The following is a 27,618-nucleotide window of genomic DNA, read 5'->3' as shown; positions in this document are numbered from 1 at the left end:
TTTTAAGAATAGCACCATGGCACCATGGGTGTTTTAACACAGGAATGGAATGTTCTCCCCACGGGCTGTCAGGGATGTTTGTAGTACTTTCTACCGTTAGACCACAGAACAATAAAAGCAATGGCTGTGGCATGCTACGATTTCTTTTAACTTCATCCCAATAGAGGGAGAAATCAACACAGACATAAACAAAGCAGTGAGACGTAAGAATGTTCCCTGTAGTGTGACTGCTCCCTAAAAACCGTGTCAAATGGAAAACATGAGCCTAATAAAAAAAGCTGCACTCCTCTATGAGCAAGATCAGGGTTTTGTGGGATTTCTACAATGCCACTGAATGGATACGAGCTCGCTTATCTTTCCACAAAATACATCCAGGTGTTATTTTCAGTCACTGGCCTCAGCATGGAATAAATCATCACATACTATCCATTCCCTCATACTATCCAATGAATTCCACACCTCTAAGACACACACACACACACACACACACACACACACACACACACACACACACATACACACATACACACATACACACATACATACACACATACATACACACATACATACATACACACATACATACATACACACACACACTCATGTCAAGCTGTACTGGTATCACTGGGAGGTACTCAGGAAACAGGAGAGGTAGGGGGACAGCGGTGTTCTCCTCTGTCCTGCTGAGAACAGACATCTATTCTTCTACACAAGTGCTGGAAATGAACAGGAGATGATCATGCAGAATGTAGCGACAAAAGAGGGGAAAAACGGAAAGTGGACTTACTATTGCTGCAGGTCGGAGGCTGTTTCCAAAGGAGTGAAAGAGGGGGCACTCTGCAACAAACCAAACAAAGAAGTCATTGATAGCTCCACAGGCTCAACTCTTCTGGCAGTTAGAAAAAGACAGGGCACGTTAGTCTGGCAAATTCACAGTCGCCTCTGACTTCAGTCTACTGTGTTCAAAGCCCAATGTCGTATGGTCCTCTGGACGATGTGTAGCGTAGGGTAGCCAGCAAGTATTTTGTCCTGCATGCAAGTTAGGGGCAAAACAAGCGTCTGGAAGTGAGGGGTGGGGTTAGTGAGCGTTCTGTGGGGAGGGGGCTGTCAGCAGCTCAGCCAATCAGCTTCTGCCTTTTACTCTATCCTCTCTATTGTCTGTTATGGAGTCACTCTCATTATGGACTGACCAGACTGACAGACAATTAACCAGCTGGCGTGGGAAGGAGGCCAAATTACATGGGCAGCCACACACACACACACGCACACACACACACACTCACATTTTCAGAATAGCATGCATTGCGTAAACCCATATCTGACATCCTGTACATATTCGCAAAGGTGTCATTAATAGTGTGCAAAAGGAAGTTTTCCTCTGGCCCTGCTTGCTGACACATGTGTCGGGCCAATAACGTGGGGGTGGCCGTTATTACCAGGCAGCAAATCCAAACGGAAGAGAACAGACAGCCACTCAGCAGGGTTCCTGCGTTTTGAATGGTTTAGCGCCAGCTAATTTTAGGCCACTGTTTCTGTTGCTTTTCCCTAAGTGGACGTCACAGGGCACAAAAATAACGCACCTCAGGATAAAAGCACAACTGTTGTTTGCAAATATGATTGCCCACTCGTGACCTGCTAATGTCCCTTTTGGAGGAATATGGCTTATGTGTTCACACAACCCCAGTTACACGTTCCTTCTCTAACAAACAGATAAATAGATGTACCCGGTGTTTACGTCTGTCTCACCGGTTGCCGGGGCAAGAAAGGTCACAAATAACCTTTGGACACGAATGTCAACTTTGTATTAGAATTTCAATCTGGCTGGTCTAAAGACTTTTCTATTTATAAACTCACATGCTTCAGAAGCTTCATTCTTCTAGGGCAAATGTAGATGCTCAGATCAGTGGAAAAAGGGCTCTAGTGTTCTCATTCTATATGTCCATTTTGGTAAAAGTAAATGAGAGGCAGGACATACTCTTTTGGGAGCCTGTGTGTTTAAACAGGCTTAGTGCTGGTGCAGCAAAAACACAAACAGGAAGCATGCATGAAGTCTTTATCTGAAGCAGAATTCTAGATAGCACAATCACAGTGAGCAAACATCAAGAAAGGGAAAGCCAATCACATTATGTCCTTCCGGCATTATGACAACTACAATAAATACAAATCCCCTTTAACTCTTATCAGGCTAGAGATGTCACTACTGTACAAGAAGGTCTGGAAGCTATGTTGCTTTTTAATTCATGACTAAAAGGTCACCAGTTTCCTAAAAAACACAGGGTGTAAAAAAAGAGATTCTTTACTCCATAACCGTTAAACACTAAGGTAATTACTCAATTTAAATCTTAAATCATATTCTTCAGTAACTATAAATAATAACGGGAATTTCAGTCGTTACATGTCACTTATACCTACCATTGACAGTTAAGAATCTGGTCCAGGCTAAGAAAAAAATAACATTATCCTTCATCTAGTTAAAAGCTATTAGATATAAGTAAAGAATATGATTCTCTGAGAAACATGGATGGCTATATGTTTATTTAAACTGAATTTCACCTTTCGCTTGTGATTATGTAAGCCTGCGACTGACCATTGACCTGACACATGTGAGTGAGATCACAAACTGGCTGCCATTCCCTGAAGCGCTGAATCAAACTACACACAGACCTCATTATCCTGTCCCTCAGCATGACAATGCATCTATAACACTAGAAGTCCAAAGCGCAAAAAGCATGCCTAAGCTTAGAAGATGACATAGCAATATGAGTATATACTGTATGTATATACTAAATGATACAGCAAATGTGTATGTGGCTATTTTTTTTAGAACAATACTTTTATTTATTTATATGTTTATATCGGTTTATAGTTATAGTTAATGTATATAAAAAGTCTGTGAAACAATTCGGGCCTTGTTATCATTTATGATAACACTTAAAACAGCTATTTAATCACCTGACTCTTTTTACTCATTTATTGTCATATAATCAAAAAAAACGAAGTCCTCATTCCTAAAGACTCTTTTGTGTCTGAAAGGTTACAGCTTTACCATTGACTGTTACTTTTACTCCTGAGACTGGAGACTCCTTCCAAAATAGCTAAATGAGCTTTTTTTTTGATAGAAAGCTTCACCATATCATCATACACAATAAACACATTTTAAAATCCATGTATGTGGAGTAGCTGCCATACAAGTCCTTGTGTAAGTTGTTACTGTAGAAACAATAACATATTAGAATGAGTGCATTAATATAATTCTGTGACTTCACTTGTAGTCAAAACTATGGTTACAGAAAATCAAATCAACACCATCTGAACAATTAGATTCAAAAATTCAACAGCGTTGTAGTAAAAGTAATACACATGGATCAGTTTATTTACTTAATCAGTAAACAGTCTTGAACCAAACTTGTAAAGCAAGCAATCTCTTATAAAACTGCTAAATAAATGTCTAGTTCAGACGCATTTAATATTTTGTCATGGGAAAGCTGTTTTTTTCATTTCTCTCTCAAACCCTCAACATTATTAGGAGAATATTTAGACTTCCTAGACTTCACAAAATGATTTTTCTCCTTCTCAGTTAATTAAAATAAAATAATATAAATAATGCTAGCTTTGTAAGACCGTGTATATTAGCCAAACTGTAATTTTTCTTTCTTTTACTAGGCATCTATGAAATACTTGTTTAACTTTGTATGGGCTTAATTTTCTCCTTATGCTGTTAGAGGTGATGCCAAATATCACTTAGCAGAAGGTTTGAAAGATTAGCCACCATTTAACATTGTCTCCACATCAACAGAGTTAAATTCCTTTGCTCTGACCATTAAAGCTAGTCAGAAGAACGGTGTGTTAACATTGTTTGTCTGTGTACATATGCCTGTTTCCTAACAGGTGTTGTGGGTGACTCAACAAAATTTACTACTTTTCTGCTGTATAAATAGCATACAGTGTAAGTCGATGTGGTTCGCACTTCAGCGTCACGCACAGGCACCATGAGGAGGAGCCATGATTCCGTGTATGCAAGAGGCTTGTTAAATTTTTTTCCCCTCTCTTTGAAATTACCTGTTCACCCTGACAGCTGGACCACTATAAATAGCCCTGATCTAAAATAGCCCTAAACATGCCACAGAAAGAAAAAAAGGCTATCATCGGAAGAGGGGGAAGGGAGAGCGTGCTAGATGATGGTAAACATGACGACTAGCCTCAGATTGCGCATCACGGTGGGTGGTGGGGGAGAATCTGTTACACCACTGTGTGAGTCAGTGACAATCACAGGGCTACAGCAGTCACGCTTGTCACACATAAACATCATGTACAAACAGGTGTTTGCCCTAAATGATGTGTGCCCTGATATCAGTGTCTATATGTTTCCATATGGGGTCAGAAAAACCTTGTAAACCTTTGCATAGATTCTTTATGTCTCAATAACCTTTAATTAAAAGTACAGACAGAGAGACAGACAGACAGACAGACAGACAGACAGAAGAGGAAGAGCCAGTGTGCTCCCCAGCTCCATGTTTTGGTTTCCTGCTAACCTAATTAGCATGGCTAAAACATAAATAACATGATCTCATAACATATGGCAAATGTTGGCAAATTATATGCATTAATAAAAACTATCCTCTCTGAACTATCCTTATCCTCTCCTGAAATAACAAATCATATCAATGCCCTTGACAAAAAGTCAGCAAGTCATAACTAAAGTATGGACATGCTGTTTACTATCCCAGCAGAAGAGATACTGCATATGACGACACATGATCATCTGTCACTTAATACGGCTAGAAAAAAAACGTTGTTCCGTCAGTCAAACCTGTGTAGTGCAGCAAGTGATGCTAGGGATTAGAAAAGTGTGGGCTAAACTTGCAGCACTAAAATATCTATTGTAAATACAATATGAATATAAATATCCATTAGAATGTAATATGAATAAAAAGCTTATAGCAAAGACACAAAACCTGTGCAACTTATTTTCTGGCCTTGATAACAGGGATTGTGATAACAGGAACTGTTAGCATGTAAATTAAAATATTAGATAAAATTCTGTCTGACTCAAGCACACTGACTCAAGTAGTGCTTCTGTCATTCAGGGCGTCTTCACTACTACATCAGCATGCGTATGATTCTCACATCCAGCCACATAAGTGGGAAAAATATGCACACTCCAAACATGGCACATGTTGTCGGGAAGAGCGAGACAGTCCCGTCAGAACAGAGACATGGACCTCATACTGATGTCTGGACACTGAGACTGACTCAGTACTGAGGTTACAGATGGCACTGATGACAGACAGGTGTTAAATACCAAACGTCTGAGCAAATGAGAAGGAAACACTGCATCATGTGGCTGAAGGCCTAATAATTCAGCAGCCAAAGTCCTAGACAGCTGGAGTCCAGTATGGTTTGGTGATTTCCTGTTCAAAGACACCTGATTTAACAAACAGTAGCTATGTTAAGGCATGACTAATGTCTGTTGCTCAGCAGCCCTCATGTAATGGGAGTCTTGAACGCTTGTAAGTTATTTAGGGTCATGTGTCGCAACATGGATCTGTTTAGTACAATTTAGTTTGTCCAGGAGGCATAAGACCAAAGCTGTAAACAGGATAGTAAGAATAAGAGTGGAATCAATGATGTTTAAGTCACAAGACTAAAATAGACCATAAGAGCCAACAACATTGGAAATTAATCAGGAAAAGGCGACAATCCTGTTGTATATATCAATTCAGAAAGTTCTCTTTCTTGCCCTAGCATTCAGGCTTTCTAACTGAGACATGTTTTTGTGGGTGTGACTGTGGAAAGAACTTGAATTTTGTGCTAACTTCTATTAAAGTTGCTGAACACCACACAATATAAAATGTCTAAATGTTTTTTTCTCGCTGGAATTTCTAATCAAGGAGTGAAAAGCACTACTGTACATCCTGATCACCTTGGGGTTTACTGTAGGACATGTCACTGTGCCAAAGTGTGAACCATTGTGCTATCAACTCACAGGCGCTGAGTTGCTGACAACGCTGAACAGGCACGCTGCCACTGAAAGCCTAGTGACAGCCTTTTCTCCCACATCAAATGCAAGCCTTGTGTTCGGCAGATCAAAATTTTACCTCTCTCTGCAATCAAGGACAGATAAAACACCGACAATAGAAACCATAAAAGCCTAATCATTGCAAGGCTGACCGCATCCTAGTGGAAGGTCATGGGAGAAATGGTCAGAGCAGCTGGGTTAAACGATAGAGGATTCCAGGTCATTATACCCTTTTTAAAATAACATGAGAGGCAAAAACATCGCAAACACGAGCACAGCAAACAACTTCGACCTGAATTAAGATGGAATAAAATAAAAAGATTGAGATGATGGTAATAACTTATTTTCAGTAAAAACAGGAATGTTTACTTAAATTTTATTGACTTATCTACTGCTTTGTTTAGTAGCTAGTTAATCTAGCTAGTGTGCTTTGTTAACCTGCTAATTAGCAGCTTGTAGAAGTTGTCAGTCAAAATAAATCAGCACACAGAGCTTTTTTTTAAATAACATAGTTGAAATCCAGCTTATTGCTCATAGCGATTTCTTAGAATTGATAGTTAGGATGTGGTAGCCTAGTGGTTAAGTTGGCTTACTGATGGGACGGTCATGAGTTCGAATCCCAGGTCCACCAAGCTGCCACTGCTGGGCCCCTGAGCAAGGCCCTTAACATTCAATTGCTCAGTCGTAGAAATTGAAATAAAATGTAAGTCACTCTGGATTCACTCTGTGAATGTAATGCATTAGGGAACATTTGAAATAACTAATCAAATATCATGCAGATTTGTTAGAGCAGACGATATGTGCTCGTGTGTTTGGGATGTTTCCTAACGCATCTAAATCTTGCTCATATAATTCAACTAGCCAGATAATTACAAAGTCTTTTTATGAGATAAAGTTAGTGTTTAAAGAAGTGTAAACACTAAACTCTGTAGTTCTGAACCAGAGTGAACTGCACCAACATATTCTCACTGTAACCTGAATTAAATAAACGTCGATCTGTTAATCCAGTTGCACCAAACTTTAACTCTTGTCTCTTTATCCTGATTACCATTAATCCTGTGGCTTGACAACAAAAAAACAAACTGAAAGTAATTTTATGGATTTGGGGATTCATTTTTAAACTTGATTTTGAGGTGGATTACATTTCTATATATAAGCAGTACAAATAAGATGGACCATAATTCATTAACATTTTCAAAATCTAATAGAGATAAAGGGATTCATCTCAAAAGTAACATGCAGTTTGCAGTTTATATTTTTTATACTGGTGAATCTATAATCGTGGACAGTAAAACATATTTCCAGATCATTGTTTAAAACAGGACTTTTATACAGTGTCTGATTTATTAAGCAAATAAAGTGATTTTACACTAAACTGAACACTTACATCCTAGTTGGTGCAACATACCCCTAACTGTTTTTTCCCCCCCTCTAACACACCTGTAAAGTTGAAAAATACTGAAGATTGAGAATTTAGAGTGACATATGAAAAAGGGGAGATGGTGTTCTGCATTTTTGCATTAGAAATGTACTTTATTGGTCCAATTGTTCCAATTTCCAAAGATCACTAATAGTTCTATTTTCCACATTTTATGCAGTCTTCATCAATATTTTCAATTAATTAATGAATTAAAAATGCTTGTTTATCAATCATGATGAAACAACACCTCCTTATTGGACAAATTTTGTATAATGACTTGGCCTTGAGAATGAGAGACATCAACAGGCAATGTGGACAAGACATGGGGAGATGAAGCCATTATTGTAGAGAGACAAGGGATGAGGTAAGGGAAGACAATGTCTTCACAAACATACACAAAAAGGTTTAGGGTATGGCATGCATTGGCTCATCTACTATATGTCCAAATGTTTGTGGACACCTCACCATCACACCCACATTTGCATGTTATTGCTGTTGCTATTATAATAACCTCCACTCTTCTGAGCAGGCTTTCTACTAGATTTTAGAGCGTTTATGTGAAGATATGTGCTCATTCAGTGTAAAGAGCATTAGTGAGATTGGACACTGATATTGGGTGAAAAGGCCTAGGGTGCAGTCAGTGTTCATCGCAAAAGGTGTTCAGTGGGGTTAAGTTCAGTGCTCTCTGCTGTCCATTCCAGCTCTTCAACTCCAGTCTTCATAGAATGATGTCTTCATAGAATTCAACCTTGTGCACAGGAGCACCATCATGCTGAAACAGGTTCAGGCCTCTTAGTTCCAGTGAAGGGAAATCTCAATGCTACAATATACAAGAACATTCTATACAACCGGGTGCTTTCAACTTTGTGGGAAAAGTTTGAGGAAGAACCACATATGGCTGTGACGGTTAGGTGTTCACATACTTTTGGCCATATAGTGTATATGGGACACATTGACACGGACAACTTACCGTTTTGCCAAACTCCATCTCTGAATAGAATCTATACCATGGTTCATTCTCTAAATCTACATCTTCAGGGGATAAGTCCTGAGTTTACAAAGGCATGTTCACAAGATATGGAGGACAAAGAAAGAGAAAGAGAAAGAGGACAGTTCAAAATACAAAAGATAATGAGACGGAATGATGCATTGTACATGAAAAACAGGTAAAATACTCCCACTTGCTGGGATCACTCGGGGCATATAAGCAAAATGTTTCAGGAGGATGAGACTAACACTAAATTGGATTAGGTTTCTGCTTGTCTGCATGTCTGGTTTATATCAGCAGTCATGAGAACAGGAAACAGGAAATAAGCAACTTCTTTAGACAATGCAGTGAAGTAGTGAAGGAAAGAGGCCCCTCATGGAAAACTTGTCATGGAATAACAATCATATAAGGTACAAGGTGTATAAAGGAGTAAGATTTAAGACAAAAGAAAGATTTAGACAAAACCTGACTAAATTATTAAGCATACCTCATGGTCAGTTAGTTCTCTAATTGCTTTTATTTTATTTTGATCAATTATAATTAGTTAATTCTGATATTCTGTGTATTGTTAGTTTATCAAATAAACCAAAATAAAGCCTAAAAATGAATGACCTTATTTTCATTATTTTCATTTTATTTGCTTATTTTCATTCATTTGTAGTTTGATGCTAATAAAAAAATATAAAATATACTTTCCTTAGAAAGTAGCAAGCAATGCGATCAAAGGTGCTCAAAATCAAACAGACCCCAACCTTCATAATGAAACTATGATTGCGACCCTATGTCATCAGAGGCATTACATAATAACAGCAGTTCACACTCTGAGTCATGTTTCTAAGGGCCTGAAAGGCAGAAAATACCACCGACAAACACATACAAAACCCTGACAGCTGGAAAGGAGGGAGGGAGGCATTGGTTTTCATGGAAGGCTGACAGACTTTGCATGCCTGACATGCGGTATTTATTCATGATCTTCTGTATAGCTGAACATCATTGTCATCTTTACTCTGTCTACAAGATCACATTCTTAAAGCTTCAACGAAGTATGGTAGAAAACAACTACATCATTTTATGCTGAGCTAAAAGTAAAATACAACAAAAAAACAAGACAGAATTGACCTACTTCCTCACTCTCTGAAAGGAGTAACAGATTTTTCTAGACAGACATGGCTCCAACATGATGAGGTCACAATGTACTCATGATTACCCGACGTGCAGCCTCAGCTGCCCTCATATACAAAGCAGGAAAAAATAACATCCCTGAGAGTGTCACTGCATCATGCACACACACCCCAGCTAAGCCAAGCTTAAGCACATACACTAAAACATGCACGGACACAGAGCGCATCGTACCGGCCTCTCCGCCCTCAGCACAGACGACTTCCCTGGCTCGTAGTCGAAGATGCTCCTGGGCTCAGCGCGATACTTCCTGGTGTCCACCTTCTTGTCAGGGGGCTCCCACTCATTTCTGCAGGGGACGAAAAAAGGAAAGAACCAATCCGGGGTGAAGAGATGGGGTTGCCATGGTGACTAACAAGGGCGCGTTCTGCTTGAGCATCCTCATGTTTTCATACGCATGATTTCTCTTAAAACGCCACACACTGTAATCAGACTCAGACTGTAAACAGCAACGGAAGGAAAAAAAAAAAAGAGATTTTTCTTTGTAATAGCTTTGAAAGTGTTTGTATTATTGCTACTGTATATAAATAGATTTCATTAATGTTTATGTTCTGTCGGTTGTTGACCCATGTTTAGTATTTGCTGAAAAAACTGAAATGGGTTTGGTTCAGTTTCTTTAAGAAACCTGATTTAAATCATATTTGTCTTTTAAAGTTTATGTTCAGGTCGTTTTAACAAAATAAAATTAGCCTTGATAAATGTTTAATTAAAATGTTTAATGCTCAAATCGTATGAAAAAATAAATATTAGCATTGTATTATAACATTATAATAATATTAACTGTCCTTCCAGTCATCCGTTTTGTTTTCTTTATCCTATCATGGGGAACAAAGCAAGTTTCACCAACAAATGAAACATCACACTCTAACCTGAATTAAATAAAAATCTAGATCTAGTTATACCAATCTCTAAATCCTGTCAGTTTAGGAAGAGAGAGTACCTGGAGAAAAAACGGACAATGTACAAACTCCACACACACAATGTGGAGGGGAAAACAAAACGCCAAACCCTGGATATGTGAGGCAAATGTGTCAACCTCTACACCACCATGTACTTATATTAACTGTATTCCAATAATTAAATAGGTAGCCCAAAACAATATGACATACCCTGCTAAATAGTAAATATAACATTAGGCCTTAATGTATCCTTACTTTCATCTCTAAATTAATTATTTTTGATAATATTTATCAAATTACAAGTAGAAATATGAAAGCACATTGCTCAGACTTTCTGAACGTGTGCTTACCTTTCTGGCCGTAGGGAAGATGTTCGAGTTGGCATAGATACTCTTCGCCTTGACTGTGAGCTGCCCACGTCTACAGCACTTTTAGACCGAGGAACACTTCGCCCTGGACAACAACAAAAAAAAAACATGAAAGACCAAACCTTAATACATGAAACACACAACAACTGAAACACATTTTCTGAAGGCACAAAAAAATAAAAATACACATACTTAAATTTATGTAACATACAATTTACCAAATACAAGGACAAGAGAGTTGGACAGTAAGTAAGTAAAGATTTACCATAATCATCCATATGTGAAGAGCTGTCATCTAAAAAAAGAGATCAAAACCAGCAAGAATTAATACCGGTCATTTTTTCTTAATCTGTTTATGGCAAAGAAAGGTTGTCTAGCACTGATCATTTAGATAGTAATAGTTATTTCATATAAATAAAATGAATATCAGCTGTGTATCATTAGGCTTAGAAGAGAGGCAGCACATTGTGGGTCAATCATACCATGGTTAGTTTAATTACACATGTATTTCATATCAAACTATGTTAGGTTAGGTGCTCAAATAATATGCATAGGAACTAAAACTCTACAGGTCAAGTAAACAATAAATGGTGGGGTGTAACATGGGTAGGGTGTAACCACCCCAACATTAATTTATTTCCCTGTAACATCGTAAAGTGTTTTATTCCCTTTATGCCACAAACAATATGTCATCACATGTAATATTTAAGTATCAAACTATGACACATTACAAATTGTAGTTACATTTATTAAGTATAAAACATCCACAGAGCAAGATTTCCGATATTACTCCCAATTCTGGTGTCACCAGCTACATTTTTTTTTTTTTTTTAAGTTAATAAGACAAAATGCAGTCTGTGATGTTACTGAGAAAACACAAAGCTCCCACAAAGTCCTGAAGATTTAAAGATGTACTAAACTGTAAGAGAACAGCTTTATTTCTTGCAAAATGATGACCCTGGAGTCTCCATCCAAAAATGCTAAATAAATCTCCACACAGAACGTCACCAAATTCGACGTATAAATCTGCCATACAAGTCCTATAAATACAACGTTACTATTAAAATAATTATAATCACATTATTGGAACAAGTGCATCAGTATAAACCTGAATTACAGCCAGCATTATTGTCAGAACTGCTACTGTAGTAAATTAATCTACTGACTAATCAGAATTGAGAATCGAATAGTGGTGTGGTGTAATGCTAATTATTCAGAACTAAAAAATAAATGTTTTTAAATTATGCAACAAATATACGTGAACTGTCTCAAAATGGTTCTCTCTATAGAATTTTTTTCAAAGACTTCTGAAGCTGAGTAAAACTTTCAGTGAATCGTATGACGTACAGTAAAAGCAGGTAACATTATTATCAGCACATACGTTTCAGGTCTAGTCAAACCAGTAGGTGGTGATGTTTCCAAACACAACACAGAGAAAATTGCTTTGTGCACTTTCAGCCTTCCACATTCTTTTTTCCCCCTTTTGTTTACAGGCAACAGTTATTTCCAATCCATTACTCCTGTCCTGAGTGTTTCAATAATTTAAAAGAGCACTTCTCTAAAAGCGATGCCATGTAAAGTGTTGTAGAAGCATTCGAGTGCTAATACTGGATGCAATAATCAATTCGTGCTTTTTAAATACACTGTGATACCCTTGACATCATGACAACTCCTCTGAAATTATAGCTGACCTTGACAGATGAATGGATTGCCCACTGCTTAGAATATCATTTTAATTACACCAGGGAATTGTTCACAGTGTGGGGAAACCTCATGTTAATTTATGATCACCTGCCTTGCAGGATTGGGCCTATGATGATGATCTAGCTGTATGGGGTAAGAAGCCAGGAAAAGCTTTAGGAATAAAGATTAGGATCACGTTAGCGCCATCTAGCTTGAAATTGCGAGAATAGTGCCGAATAATGGAGCGTTTACCTGTGACCAGTGTTCAGTTGATTCGGTTACAACCATTCAAATTTCCTTTAGCAGCTTAAAACATTTTGAAAATACCGTTGTGTCTTCCCAGAAGAACATGAATTACATGAATATGACAAATATCATTGATCTTTTCACAATGATGAAAGGTCCACAATCACTTGCAACAACAACAATTGTAGTAGTAATAATAATAATAATAAAAATATTAATTAATAAATAAAGCAGTAGAAGTACTGTAGTAGTAGTAGTAATATTGTAGCACTGTTCCTATCTATAAAAACAGGTTCTTTCTGGGTCCTTTACTTGGTTCTGGCTTACCTGAAAGGAGTAATCAGTTTTAGATTATGTCAGAATAATCTTTTCGGTCTTCAGTATCTTATCTTATCTATTTTGAGAAAATAAATTTGAAATTACTTTGAAAATGGAGCAAAATGGAGAAGGGTGATCAGTGGATGTCAGTGAGAGTGAACACCTGGCAAGCTGGATGTGATGGAAAAGTTGAGAGGGTTAGATTGAGCAAATGTAAGAGGTGACATGAGTTAATGGTACCTCTGGTTTTCAGCGGCCTGTCATAGATCTCTGGGAATATGTAGGTGGGACGGTATGGATTTTCCTCAGGAGGTTCTGAATAGGGTGATGACAAAACATACACTGAGGACGATGTGTACACACAAACACCGCAGGCAGAGATGCAGAGATGCAGCATGTGTCTGGACTCATTTCATATACACAGATGAAACTGCAACATAAAAACCGCAGTCATGTTTATGGAAAGGGTTTTACCTGGTACTCTGTGGATTTGTTTGAACATGTTCTTGTACCAGTCCTTGGACTTCTCTGTGTTCTGTTATTAAGATAATAAGACGGAGATTCAGATACTGTGTATAAGATAATCTGTCATAGCTACACAATCAATACGTTGAAGCAAAATATTGCTAGCATAAGTATCAGAAATACTCAAATGTATGCAGGTACTGCTCCAACTTAAAATTATTTACAAATCAGACTGGTACTGACATTTTTCTCATTGGAGGTGTAGTACTGTTTTCATCCTTACCCGTACTGGGACTCGAGGCTTCTCCAGTGGGACAGGGGACGCTGGGTGAACAGTAATCATCGTTCTTTTGCCCTCCATCTGTGTAGAGCGTCTTTGAGATGGATCTTCAGGTGGACGACAGATTTGAGTCTCGCTGGAGCCCTGATCACACACACGGTCCTGCTGCTCTACAGCATCTGATCCATCAGCACCCATATAGTAAATGATCAAATATCAAAATCAATACACAGTCACATTGCTCTTGACAGTAATAGAATTATAGGTTATTTGGCAGCCACAAATAGTATGCCATAATTGAAGTTAACTCTATAAGGGTAATTTAATTCTGCATAATTACTGTATTATTACTATATATATATATATATATATCCATACACACATGTTTTTTCTAGCCAGTGGTTTTGGTTGGAGCAGAAAGGGTGCCTACCTGTGCCATGCTGCCACAGAACAATTGTTGGGTATTCACTGCTGTTTGATGTGCACACAGATGGCTCACTGACTGATGATGGACAGTCACTCAGACCTAAGCTTACAGCACACTCCACCTACAACCAATAACAGGAAAATATAGAATAAAACATAATACCAGAACACTTACTTGATCTTGAATGAGACTGCAGTTTCAGAATTTATAACTTTTGATATAAATGTCACCTATAAAGATTTTCCTTAAATAAAATGTCCATGTTGACTAAATCTGAAGTCGAATTAAACCAATTAAGTTTCCATTCCACTAAACAGCAGTGATGTGCTGGCTTACCTGTGTTGTAGCCTTACTGACTGGGTCTGAATTTGAATCAGCTTCGTTGCTATTTAGTCTTTTGTCTGCCAAACTCGTTTCTGTGGCATCTCCATTGACCGCTCTGTGGCATTCACCTAAAAATACAAATCCAACCGTTGAAAAGTTGAGAGGGGTCTGTAAATCTGTCAGAACCTTTTGAAATCGAACAAGGCATAAACATGAAGCAATGCCACATCCACTTGGCACTGACCCTGTTTTGTTTTCAATGCTTACCGCAAAACTATTCCAGGACAAGGCTGTTTATCCTCAATTAAACGAATCGCCAGTCCTGTCATGACTGAGTAAAAGGTCTTCTGATGCTAATTTCCTACAGCAGGGAACAGCGATTCCCTTACAATCTGTGAACTTTGTCATTAGAACAAGGGGGCCATTGACTGCACTGTAAGGATTGTTTGTTTCTCTGGCCTTTTAATTCCATCACAACAATTTGAGCATCTCACCCATTTCCTGGAAGAAAGCCAGCATAGTTTCTAACACTCTGATAGCCAATAAAAACACTGCACTGCAGTCTCAGTCTCATGTGGGAGTTTTAGACAAAAGCTCTCTTTGATGCACCCCAGTAAATATGGGGGCTCATGGAAAGTTATTTGGGCTGCTGAGCAACCGAGTTGGCAGTCAGACACCGATGTGTGTGTTCCGTACCAAAACACTTGGCCATTCTAGAGCGCATACTGAGAAATCAATTCTCACTCTTTCACTCAGTCACTCATCTTCTACCGCTTATCCGAACTACCTCGGGTGAGAAATCAATTAAATAACTGAATTTTGGTCTGAAACATAGGATAACTTAACTACAAACATAATTGTTATGTGTACATTATTCATCAAGCTTTGAGAGCAACGTAAGCAGTGGCTTTTCACTCACTCATGTCTGGTTTCGCATCCTGTTCCTCGGTCGTACAGTCTCCGTCATCAGTGTGAACTAATGTGGCTCTCAGAGTAACAGCCCCCTTCCCCTTACACACACGAGATGGATCCAACTCTTCAGGGACAGAAAAAAATAAATAACAGAACAAGACAAACAAAGAAAATGGTGATAAAAACAGCATCATGCCTCTGATATTAACATATAATCTGCAATATGTCCATTGTGACATGAGCCACATTAAAGTTTATTAAAAAAAATAATCTGTAGAAAACAGTACAATACTATATGATTATGGTTCTTCATTAAATACACTATTCAGAATTATTGGCACCCCTCAAGGAAATTAAAATTCTATATTTAGTATATTGTTTACAAGTGAATAAAACACAATTTGTAACCATATATTGATCAAAGCACAGATGTGGAATATAAATTTGGCAATGGTTTCTTTTAAATATTAATTTTACTTGTTTATGCAAGGAGTTTCAAGAACTCCAGAGTTGTACGGGTGAACTGTATATACACATAGAACAACACTGTTAACATTTATGGTATTTGTGTTCACAACCCAGGATCAGAATGATATTTTAAGTAAGTTTCATCCAGAAGTTGGCAATGCTTAGCAGTGCTGGAGCTTGTACATATTATCTATCCCACTCAACTGGAATGGTGTTGGGTGTCGCTTATCAGACCTTGACTTCAGAGATAAACTTTAATTCTGTAGCCTGTGTTTGTTGTTGGTAAAGTGAAAATGGCAGCTGCTCTCACCAGTGGGCATCAGATCTGGAGAGCTCTTCATGGTCCTCAGAGGAGTGATTCTCACTGCAGACACACTGCGTGGACTGTTAATTAGTGGACGTGCTGCCAGTTACAAAAAGAAATGTTAGAGCAATAAGTGCAAAGATTTATATAGATCAGTGTCTTTAGAAACGACACTGTGTACGATAATATATATAAAAATTGTCCGTCAAGTGAATAAGAATAACAGATGTATATGTTAAAGCTCCTGTAGGAGCTTCATCATCAGGTTTGCTGAATGTAAGGAAGTTACAATCTGTCTTGATTCACACCCATGACATCCCTGACATCATTACCGATAAGACACAGGCATCTTACAGAGCCCTTGACCTGAAGGCAAGGATAAACTACAATGGAATCCCTAAAATGTTTTTTTGTTTTGTTTTTATCTGCATGGGGAAGAAGGATGAGTGAGTAGAGATGGATGAGGTAAAGGAAACAGCAGGGAGGAAATAAGACAAAGACAGACTCAACAATACAGTAGTCTAAAGGGGAAAGCACAGAGAGTGTCACTGTGTGTTTGCTCACTCACTAAAGCAAGAAATCAACCCTCTGCCGGAAAATATGGGTGTATCACAACGCTTACTGTTCGAACACAATGCCCTGTATACATAAATTGCTATTTGGGGAAAAGTGAAAGAATACAGACTGATGTGACTTTTTATGTCACAAGTACTGATTTCTTGATTAATATATTTGCAGTGTACAAGCCGCTCGTTTGGCATGTTATACATCTAAATTAAAAAAAGTAACACATAATCATACAAAACACAGAGAGGTTTTTCAGCCTGCTTCTGCAGAGGAACCATTTAATGTTTTTAAGTGCGATCTGCTTATTTTGGTTCTGTAAATATAAAGCAAGGAGCTGTTTTTCTTGATACAAACTTTAGCCTAAACCCCAGTCTCACAATTCAGCACTCTAGCATTCACTAGATTGTCTGGTATTCTTTATAAATAAACTCAATCAAGACAACCTACTTTCAAAAAGAGGCCAACTGACTGACATGGTGATCTACTGACCACTCATTGCTTCAATACTTTCAATACTTTGCAATGCAATGTGAACTTTGAGTACAGTGACTGTATCATGCTGAAACTTTCAGTGTATGTGTATTTCTTACTAAAAACCTTTGCGAGTAATTTAATATATAAAAAAAAATCCAGAGAGTCAATTCATGTCCTCCGGCAAGTTGTAGCCTAAAAAGTATACAAAAGATATCAGATTATCTGTATTTCATGGATGGAGCATGTGAGGTCCTAACACAATAGAAACATGCCTTTACGTTCCACTTTGTGCCATTGTATTATCACAAATTGTGAGACTGAGAGATCATTGTGGATTAATCATTAAAGTTTAGCGCTCATTCAACAGATAAAGCTTACATTCCACTGGTATGATTCAACAACTTTTCCAGGGAAGCTGCGCAATGGCTAACCCCAGCTGCCTTTCAAAATTTAGAGAAAAACTATTTTCCCATTGGGGTTAACACATCAATTTTTCCAATATGTCATTGTCAGAACTTAGCTACCATCAATCTACAAAGGAGCTATTCAAGAGGCTTATGGGCATTTTTAGTTTATATGTTTTGACCCAGAACCTAACCATCACCAACAAGCCTTTAAACATACTGTACTATTGAGGATCACAAGGATATGAAGGGATGCATATCGACTTACCAGGGGCAGCATCAAATCTCACTGCGCCCCCTGCTGGAGAGCCCTGCAAAGGTAAAGTAGAGAGATCACACCAAAAACAATTATTAAGAACCATTAATTAACTAGAGCTTAAATTTGGGGTGCATTATTAACACTCACGATAAAATACAGAAATATTGAGAGTAGTGTTTCAAATCATCATCCTACAGATAGAGTACCTAGTAATATGTCAAACTGGGATCACATCCATCTAAAAATATAATGTCACAGCATCGTATGCACAGTGGTATTGAACGTGTTGATAAAACATGCATGCAGCTAATGTTAATGGTTGGGTTTCAGACTGATATAGGACATACAAAAAATACCCTTGTCAATTTTAAAGAAGCTAGAAAAACCATGGGAAAAAACTGAAAAAGAAAAAAGAAAAATAAAGAAAAAAATACATTACTGAATGACAGACATCTAGATCTTGTGAATGTATAAGAATGCCCTCTTTGCTTGGATTAACTCACTAGTTTCCTATTTGTAATAAACCTGTTAATGACACTTGAAAACATGAAAGCCTGTTTAATACTAATACAGCCGTAATGAAAAAAAATCATTTTTGATCATAGCATATTAGTTGAACCAGACAATTGTCAAGAACGTCATTACCAATACTAGTTCAGTCTAGTGTGAGTCTTCCATCTAAGGAGTGTTAATATAATAAGATCACACAAACACTTCAGATACCACATAATTATAAGTATTAACATTCTGTTCCCTCAGAGAAGACCCCGGTCGGCATAGAGTACATTCTCTGATTTTGTCTATAAATGGACATCATCCTCAAACACATTCAGTGTCTAAAGTTAACCCCTTAATGATCCGTCTTACTGTTCAGGTATTCATCTTAAAGCATAATGTTCAGTAATTACAGTTAAATCAGAATGGTCTATATATACTGACACCTGACTAATTCGCTTACCTGTCTGTTTAGTACGTTTCCTTTAGCACGACATTATAAAGCGTAGCAGAGAATAGAGTTTAAATAAGTCTCTAATTTAAGGACTCAGATGTGGGGGGCTAATAATTGTGCCCACTTCTATTCAAACCTCAAACTTGGCCAAGCAGATTTTTGCCTGGCAAAACAAACCTGTCACCATTAACCACCTGGGAATGTGGCACCTACTTGACATGTATCAACCAAATTAAAACATCCTGCTTTTCATCAAACTCCTCACCCTGTCCAACATACCAAGTATCTGTGTGAGGTCTGTGACTGTACTGTGATAATAGCGAGATAACAAATCTCTCATACATACACCATATTTAAACATTCATCAGGCAGACAACTTTCCATCTTAAAAGCCATTTGGAGAATACAAATGAGGGCCAATGATTGAGGTTGGGGGGTTAATAGTTTTTTTATAGGCCAACACAAGCTTGAGAACAATTTGGTTAGGTATCATGGGCACTCAGGGAAAGTCTGTCATATTTGCCACATGCTCATTAAGGGCGATTAGTCAGATTTCATTTCCCAGAAAGGCTCCTGCATTCCAAATAAGCATACGTATAAAACACATGCTCCTGAGAAGGTCGTCACAGACAGAAATCCAATGACGCCATAAGAAAAGTACAGGATTTTTAAATAACAAGTAATGATTTTAAGGGAAAAAAGGCAATTAGGCAATCAATTGCAATTACCAGGCAATTAAATTGCAGAGTAAATTTGATGATTAAAAATCACATTAAAGGCTGCTGCGGAGTTAATGTAAACAGCAGCCCAGCTGACATTTGAGCATTTGGTTAGCTGACATTTATGCCAACATCGATCAAAATACATAAACATTTAATACATGTTCATCCAGAATATTCTACAACACAATTATGACATATGATATACACCTTTGTCTGCTTTCTCTTCCACTGTACACATATGCAGAAAAAGAAAAACGAACAGGCTGAAATTTATTATATTTCCCTGGAGTCTGTGAGTATGACATCATTGTAAAACTGCAGACAGGGTACACAAAAGAGCTGAACAAGGGGTCTGGTGTGCTTAGAGAAAGAGCTGAAAACGTGTTACGTAACAGAGTTTGACTTCTGTCTTCTATAACTAATGGCAAAAGGGGGCAGAGATAGAATAGGCATGGTGAGGATCACAGTCATCAGCTCCAAACATGGCTGAAAAAGAGAGCTGGAGAGCGACAGCCGGCCTGCTTTAATTGAGAAGACCCCCTCAGTATGGTAAACATCTTCAACAGACACGTTGGCCCAAAGCCTGGACTGACAACACTCTCCCCTCTGCAGATCTTCCATTCTCTCCGAGCTGCACGTTTAAACAATGTGGCGTAAAAGGAAATGTATGCGACTCGCGTCTTTTACTCAGCAGGACTGGATCTGCGGATGTCTTATTTTAGAACAGTGTAATCACCGTCAGGGAAAGGAACGATACCAAACAGCTGGGATGTTTCATACAGAACCTGCTAGGTTTCACTAGCACATCTGTTTACTACTCTACATCCTATAAAATCAAAGACATCATATGATTTACAACTCATGACATTTTCACCAGTTCAAAGAGGCCTCTATTAAAGCAGTCTTTTAGCATCATTAGTCAGATGTCTGACCACTGCTGAACTTTCAGTGACCATTAAGATTACTGCTGATCCGAGGAGATAAAGCAACCAACCAGCAATAACAGCAAATGGAGTAAAAGGAGCACAATTGCAGAACAGAAAGTCTGGCTCTTGTACTGTAAGTCTTCAGTGCCATTTTATGTCAGAGTCGTATAGTTCATTGTGTGTGGATGGACTGGAAAGTGAACAGCATTATAGAAATGAGTCAAAGGTTCCTGGCATGGGTCAGATCAGCTCAGGCAGGCACTGCTGAGGACAACAAGTGCTCTCAGAGGAGAGAGGATGTTGAGCATGCGCAGATTTGTCACATTTCTGGCCTGATAATCAGCCTTGTGTGTTCCATTATGTGGTCATCCCAGCAAGCCAATCTGGACCATAAGCACACCAAGCCTAATAACCCACAGTAACACACCTCTGAATTCTATTTCCCATTAATTAGTGTGTTCCAGACTTTCCTTTTACAGTTCACCTGAGACTACATCGATGCCAATCCTTAACAAATACAGTACTAATACAGTGATGTAGAACATACTGGCCTGTAAAACATATGGCATTTATAGGTTACATAATTGCAAGGCTGCTGGTCTTACACCAAACTGAAACGGATGTGTTTTACGTCACGTTCTTGCCGTCATCGTTCCACCTTGCAGACATGGATAGCTTCAACAGAAAGCATCAAAACAAATGTAAAAAAAAAAAAAAAAAGCCATATTATCTGTACTGCTATATGTCTAAATGTAAATCCAGACAGGAGAGCAGCTCTAATTGGCCATTTTATGACCATATCAAAATGTGGCAGTAATTTTTGAATAAATGTATAAAGAAGAGTAAAAGAATGTACATCAAGAGTGTTTAAATGTTCATAATCTTTCCTGCTAAACCTAGCCATGTAAATGAAATAACAAATGTAATGAAGGAATAGAAAAGAAAAAGCAGTCTGGGATAGTGACTAGAATCAGTACTGAAACAGCATGGATAAAATTGATCAGATAACTTCAGCAGTCACTCTCTAGATATAAATTAAGTTATTTAGAGACCGTCTGTGTATCTCACTACGCTTTATAAAGTTAACCAAAATGCATTTTAATAAACTACTTAAATCTAAATCCTCCACAAGATTAGTTTTATCTCAAGGTGCAGCCCAGGGACTCCCAGGAGCCCATAAAGCATTGCCAAGGGGCCTGTAACACATACTTTATTTTGTAGAAAGGGTTAGAAATCACAACCCATCAATATGAGAGTTGTTTTTTCGATTTTTATTGAATTTTTTTTTTTTTTACAGTTAATGGTCTCTGGACTGGTCACTGAAAATGAATGTGTTTTATCACATAAACCTCAATAACTCAAATCCTAGGAGGCCTATAAACAATGTCAATTTGGACCTAATGTGTTCTGTCTGGAAAGTTCAGGAATAAAAAAGCTCTATGTCTCGAGAAAACAGTCTGGATATTATTGTACAAATTTAAATATTGACTACATTCAAAAAATAATCTGTACCAAGAAATCTGTTTCTTAAAATAATTAATCAACAGGTAATGCTTTATAATTTGACCAATATTTAAACAATAAACAAATGAATTCACTCAAAAGTATTTGCCACATAGCATACTTCTGTCTCTGTGGTACAAAAATACTACCTCGTTCTTTATCTGTTTAAAACTGTTTACTTTTATAATGTTATATATAATTTTATATCTGATTTATCTGATTATATCTTCTGGGTCTTGTGCTATGTGCCCTAAAGGGTATCCACACGGAGTTTATGTCACAGTCTATAAATATTTGTGCACTCAGACTGATGACTGCTACACTGTGGTGATAATTGTTTACACAAATGTTCAGACTCGGTACTAGAAATATTAGCCGTCTTGTAAACGATTTAATTGTAAACTAATTGATCTTAACTGGCTGCAAATTAAGTGTAAAAAGCTCTTTTAGCTTACTACATTACTCACCTCCTGGCAAAATCCTTCCTGATTATAATCAGATACCATTCATGAAGTCATTTAGTCATGATGTTTATTTGCTATATCAATGCTCACATGCTCACGGGGAAAATGTCTATTTATTTCTGGAACGCAGACTGTGACAACTGTTTTAGTGCCGCCGGTTATGTGACTGAAGCCTGATAATTTGCTCGGGGAATGCGGACAGTTCTACCACACCTAAAAACAGCTCACTGATAATCCAGCCATTTCAAGTGTTTCCATAATGGAGGCCTGCATAACACCATGACTGAAGATTCCAGAGTTCACTGTTGTGTAATTGTGCACTTTTTAAAAATGATAACACAAACGTGTCAGATAGGTGCACACATGCTTGTAAGTCAGCAGGGCCACTGTAGAGCCACCGTTATAAACATGCTTAATGCCTCTCTGTCATTAATAATGTGTTGTATAGCATACATAGTCTTTTAGGTGACCACACTGCTTCACATTCATGGCTTATACATTGTCTAAGTGATTTGCATCTTTAAGATCAGGTCTCCACAGCTAAACCGTTCTCACCCTCTTTATGCAAGATGCTCAACAAGCTGCTTGCTAAGCAAGAAGTGAAAAGAGAAATCTGTCAGTGCAACATAAATGGAACCGTAAATTGTAGTTCATTGCCTTGTTTATCTTAATTTATTAGTACAATGTTGTGTACACGTAAACCTTAAAAACCACACGCACAAACATTCTGAGTACCACTAACACACATTTTCCAGCCAATAGGGGTGAAGCAAGGTGAGAGGGGAGACGGAGGGTTGCTAGGCAATCTGGCGTAACACAATCTGGACAGAGCAAGTCAGGTGTTCATGGTTCACATCTGGCAAAAGAGTCTTCAATCATTTTGATGCTGATGTGTGTTTATAGTGAAATACACATGCCATTAACAGGCCCTTCTCAATTACATATATTGGCTACAACAACAATAGGACTCATTTATCAAACTGGATAATCATTTGTAAATAATTCACCAGGTGAAATCTGGTATTCATAAAAATCCAGTTAGCATCAGAAAAAAAAAATTGTATCCCAGGACCTTCGAATAATATAAATATGATTAGAATTTGTTTTAGCAATCTTATATATGGATTATGCTATCAAGTTTAAATAGCTCATTAATTTAAGTTGCACATGATGATTTGAATATAAATTTAGTCAAACTATAATTGTTTTTCATATTAATTACTTAAATAAAATTAAATAATCTTAAAAACTTAAATAATCGACGACAAATCCATAAGATCGAGTAACCATTTAACAAGAACAAAAAAAAGGTTAATGCGGGAAGTTATCTGTTGTCTGTGGTAACAGCATGTTATGTGACAGACGTTTTACAGACGTCACGTTTTTTACGTTTTGTGGGTGTCTACTGTAAATGCAAAACTTGGGAATGTACATAAATTGGCATTTATCAACACATGCACTTTTGGAAAGCTGGTAGGATACAGCGCCCCTCAGGCAGTGAAAGTTAAGGGCCTTGCTCAAGGGCCTGACGGTGGCAACCCAGCTTTATCCCCTTGAGCCATTACTACCCCATCATTGTGTATGCTCCATTATTATTTATAGTAGTAACCGGTTGTGTTTAGGCATAAGGTAAGGACATACAATATCAACATGTTAGCTCAAAAATATACAATCATCTGTGATAGTGACAGATTTAATACACTGCCAGTCTTGCATTATTAAAAAAAGCTCTCATCATCTCTTTTGCCCAAACACATCAGCACAAATCGGTAACACACATCAACAGCATTACCAAGGGCCCGAAATTGTTGAAGATTTGCTGAAGACAAGTCACTGTGCCTGTGTTTCCGTAGACATCTACCTGCTTGCTCACAGCACCGCACACAAGTAACATGACTCTACACAACAGTTATAAATAATTTACCAGGCAACACAAATTATTCATTAGACTCGGGACGCTGAAATCCAGATAGTCTAGCATTGGAATTTCACCCAAATTTAGTTTAGCATTTAGCTATAGCTCTTTAATGAGGTCTATAAACACATACACCTACACATACTGTATTCTAGGAAAACTTCTCTGGATCTTGGATAAAACATCTGGATGTTTTTGTCTAAAAAAAAAAAGTATACGTTCTGTATACTGTGGAAAAAAATAAGAAAGGGACCAACAGCCTATACAAGAGCTTTCTGACTAGCATAAAGAAAATTATTGGAACAGACCATTCTATTAACACAAACAATTCAAGCACTTGAACATGTATATCTGCTCATTCATATAATAATTTAGTCAGCCAAACACACAGAAGCATCACAATGCTATTAGAATCATGCAGTTAAAATAATCTGTGGTCACAGTTATAAAGTAATCTGTGAAATGCTTTTCTGCTCACCACTTTTGTAAAGAGTGCTTATTTAATTTGAGCTTGTTCATCACAGGGTAGCATGCACACTAATTTATACATTTATTTAATTACGCTTTATTATTAGGTCATTTAAAGTAACCCACCTGTGATTTTTGGGAAACAGAGTACTCAGATGAAACACAGGGAGAACATGTCAGACATGCCAACTCCACACAGACAGAAACCTGAGCTCAGGATTGATCCAGCAACCCTGGATCTCTATGGCGGCAACACTACCCACTGTGACACTTTGCCACCCCAGTATAGGTCACACTTTTAATTCAAATGAAAGTTTGAGCATGACATAAGTACTTCTTTTGAATTACAAATGTCCTTGAATGATATTATACCACAAGAACGAGTGAAACGAAAAAACAAGTATGTTAAGCCACGGTATATAAATTAATATTCTGGATATAATCTTTAAAAGTCTAGACATAATTCATAAAATGTTTTGCTAAAAATATTTTACCCATATACAACGATATAATGGCTTAACCTCATTATTTTCTACTTTTTCAGCATTACGTTTGTTGTATTTTTCCAGTATATTCTTGAGTTGTTGACTTTCAAGAACAGTCATGCTGCCGGTCAGTAGAATAATTTCCGTAGCCATTTTCTGATGGCTCATTTACAGCTAAACGGAAAAGATCCTGCATCTCTTCTTTCTCTGACTGACTGGACCACTACTGGGAATTTGAGTTCATATGGATGTCCAGAATGTGACATTTTATTTAAAATAATCAAAAATCCTGAAAAAATCCTCAAAATATCTTCCAGGAAGGATGCAATACACCCGAAAAACCGTTTTTAGATGTGGCCTTCCAAGGCATACTGGTTGAAGCGCTGCTCAGTTTACATGTTTAATATGCAGAAGCAAAGCCTTCAAAGGCAATCAAGCTGAAGTGGTGCTCAACTTCAGAGCAAGCAGAGTGACTTTCACCTCTGACCTCACTTTCTTTTTTACCTTTCGCTTCACAGCATCTTTCATAAATTGCTTTCTAGAGCTGTGTGACACGAACAAACCACAACACTGCAATTACTCTTCTACAAATTTTGCTTGTACTAGATATCTCAAAATAGTGAGATAATCTGTTGGATCAAAATAATGAATTCATTTATCACATCCCCCCCCCATAAAATGCTTAACTATTATAGTCCTTTAAGTCACCATGAAAAAATATTTTATACTTTCATCTCCATCAAGAAAACACTATTCTCTGCAAATGGGAAAACCGACAACCATCCTTCTACTTATTCATGATCTTGCATGGCTTGTATTTACATATTAGACATTATAGAATACAGTGCTTTATGTTGTAATAAGACTTACATCACATTAACTGATTTTCCAAACAAAAATTTCAATGGAGCGAACGCAGTGTTCTCAATGGAGCGAATGCAGTGTTTTACCTCAGATAAATTTCCCTGAAAAAATAAATAAATAAAAATTTTAATTCCCCTCCTAATGGCATCCCTGATCAGAAAGTGATATTTAGTAATCTGTTAGATGGCAGTGGCTTGATGGTGCACCTTGACTCATATCTCAAGGGTTCCCTCTTAAACTCAGGTTACTCAGGTGAGTTTATACGCAAGTTTCTTGTGTTCTACATGTGTTCTACATGCCAATAGGTGGACTGGCAATGCTAAACTGTACCAATATGCAAATGTGTGTGTGCAATGTGCACTGTAAGGGACTGGCATCCCATCCAGGATATATTCCTGCTTCACTCCAAGTTTTTGAGGATAGGCCCTGGATCCATTGCAACACTGACCAAGTGCTTATATAAGATACATGAATGAATGAATATTCTACTAGGTGCTGGGAAGTGGGATCCCAAATGAACAAGAGTAATCCAGTCAACACATTACTTATTTAAAAGAGTGGGTGATGAGGCCACATTGATTAAGGTAAGCACGTGTGAACGCCTCCATGGCCAAGTTCATTTATATTTCAGCTTAGTCTAACTTTCTCATGCTTCACGCCTTTCATGAGGAGTCTTTAAAAATATTAGCTCGAGTTGGTTTTATAAACGCATGCTGGATGCTTTCCTAATCCAATGCCGCATTATCTGCAGGCCAATACGGCATCTCAGCTGCTAGAAAAAACATTTAATATCCAAATATTTAATGTCTGGATCAACATCAAGTTTAGGCTTTTTGCACAAGTGCACACTTTTTTTGCTTATACAGAATGTGCACTTGGCCACACAAGCAAAAGCTTCCCTGTGTCAGAAGAAACTAAGCTTGTAATGAACCAAAAAAACCTTGTAATTGATCATTATTAAGATGCACGAGATGTGCGGGGTTTGGACAACGATTTTAACGCCTTTCTATTTCTGAGGAACCGGGACACATACACACACACACACACACACACACACACACACACACACACACACACACAGAGAGAGAGAGACAGAGAGAGAGAGAGAGAGAGAGAGAGAGACAGAGAGAGAGAGAGACAGAGAGACAGAGAGAGTGAGAGAGAGACACACACAGAGAGAGAGACAGAGAGACACAGAGAGAGAGAGAGAGAGAGACACAGAGAGAGAGAGAGAGAGAGACACAGAGAGAGAGAGAGAGAGAGAGAGAGAGAGAGAGAGAGAGAGAGAGACAGAGACACACAGAGAGAGAGAGAGAGA

The 27,618-nt window shown here is 37.8% G+C and overlaps 1 protein-coding gene across 3 annotated transcripts in view; it reads right to left on the bottom strand.

Moving 5' to 3' along the window:
• The window catches only part of LOC132847523 (sorbin and SH3 domain-containing protein 1), a 47,191-nt gene that overhangs the window by 18,953 nt on the left and 620 nt on the right, over positions 1-27,618 (bottom strand). For 2 of the 3 annotated variants that reach the window (XM_060872883.1, XM_060872882.1), the window contains exons 2-13: positions 18,014-18,056; positions 16,307-16,399; positions 15,536-15,652; positions 14,629-14,744; positions 14,296-14,413; positions 13,869-14,044; positions 13,595-13,655; positions 13,361-13,435; positions 11,139-11,168; positions 10,856-10,958; positions 9,781-9,895; positions 788-837 (exon numbers count right to left, since the gene is read on the bottom strand). In XM_060872883.1, coding sequence (XP_060728866.1) covers positions 788-837; positions 9,781-9,895; positions 10,856-10,958; positions 11,139-11,168; positions 13,361-13,435; positions 13,595-13,655; positions 13,869-14,044; positions 14,296-14,413; positions 14,629-14,744; positions 15,536-15,652; positions 16,307-16,337 — 992 coding nt within the window. In that variant the 5' untranslated portion in view covers positions 16,338-16,399; positions 18,014-18,056. Of the gene's footprint in view, positions 1-787; positions 838-8,409; positions 8,488-9,780; positions 9,896-10,855; positions 10,959-11,138; positions 11,169-13,360; positions 13,436-13,594; positions 13,656-13,868; positions 14,045-14,295; positions 14,414-14,628; positions 14,745-15,535; positions 15,653-16,306; positions 16,400-18,013; positions 18,057-27,618 lie in introns of all 3 variants that reach the window. The other variant, XM_060872884.1, reaches the window with a different exon arrangement.

Source organism: Tachysurus vachellii, chromosome 6, assembly GCF_030014155.1.
Source record: "Tachysurus vachellii isolate PV-2020 chromosome 6, HZAU_Pvac_v1, whole genome shotgun sequence".
Classification (NCBI taxonomy): domain Eukaryota; kingdom Metazoa; phylum Chordata; class Actinopteri; order Siluriformes; family Bagridae; genus Tachysurus; species Tachysurus vachellii.
This window is presented reverse-complemented; position numbering and strand designations above follow the sequence as displayed.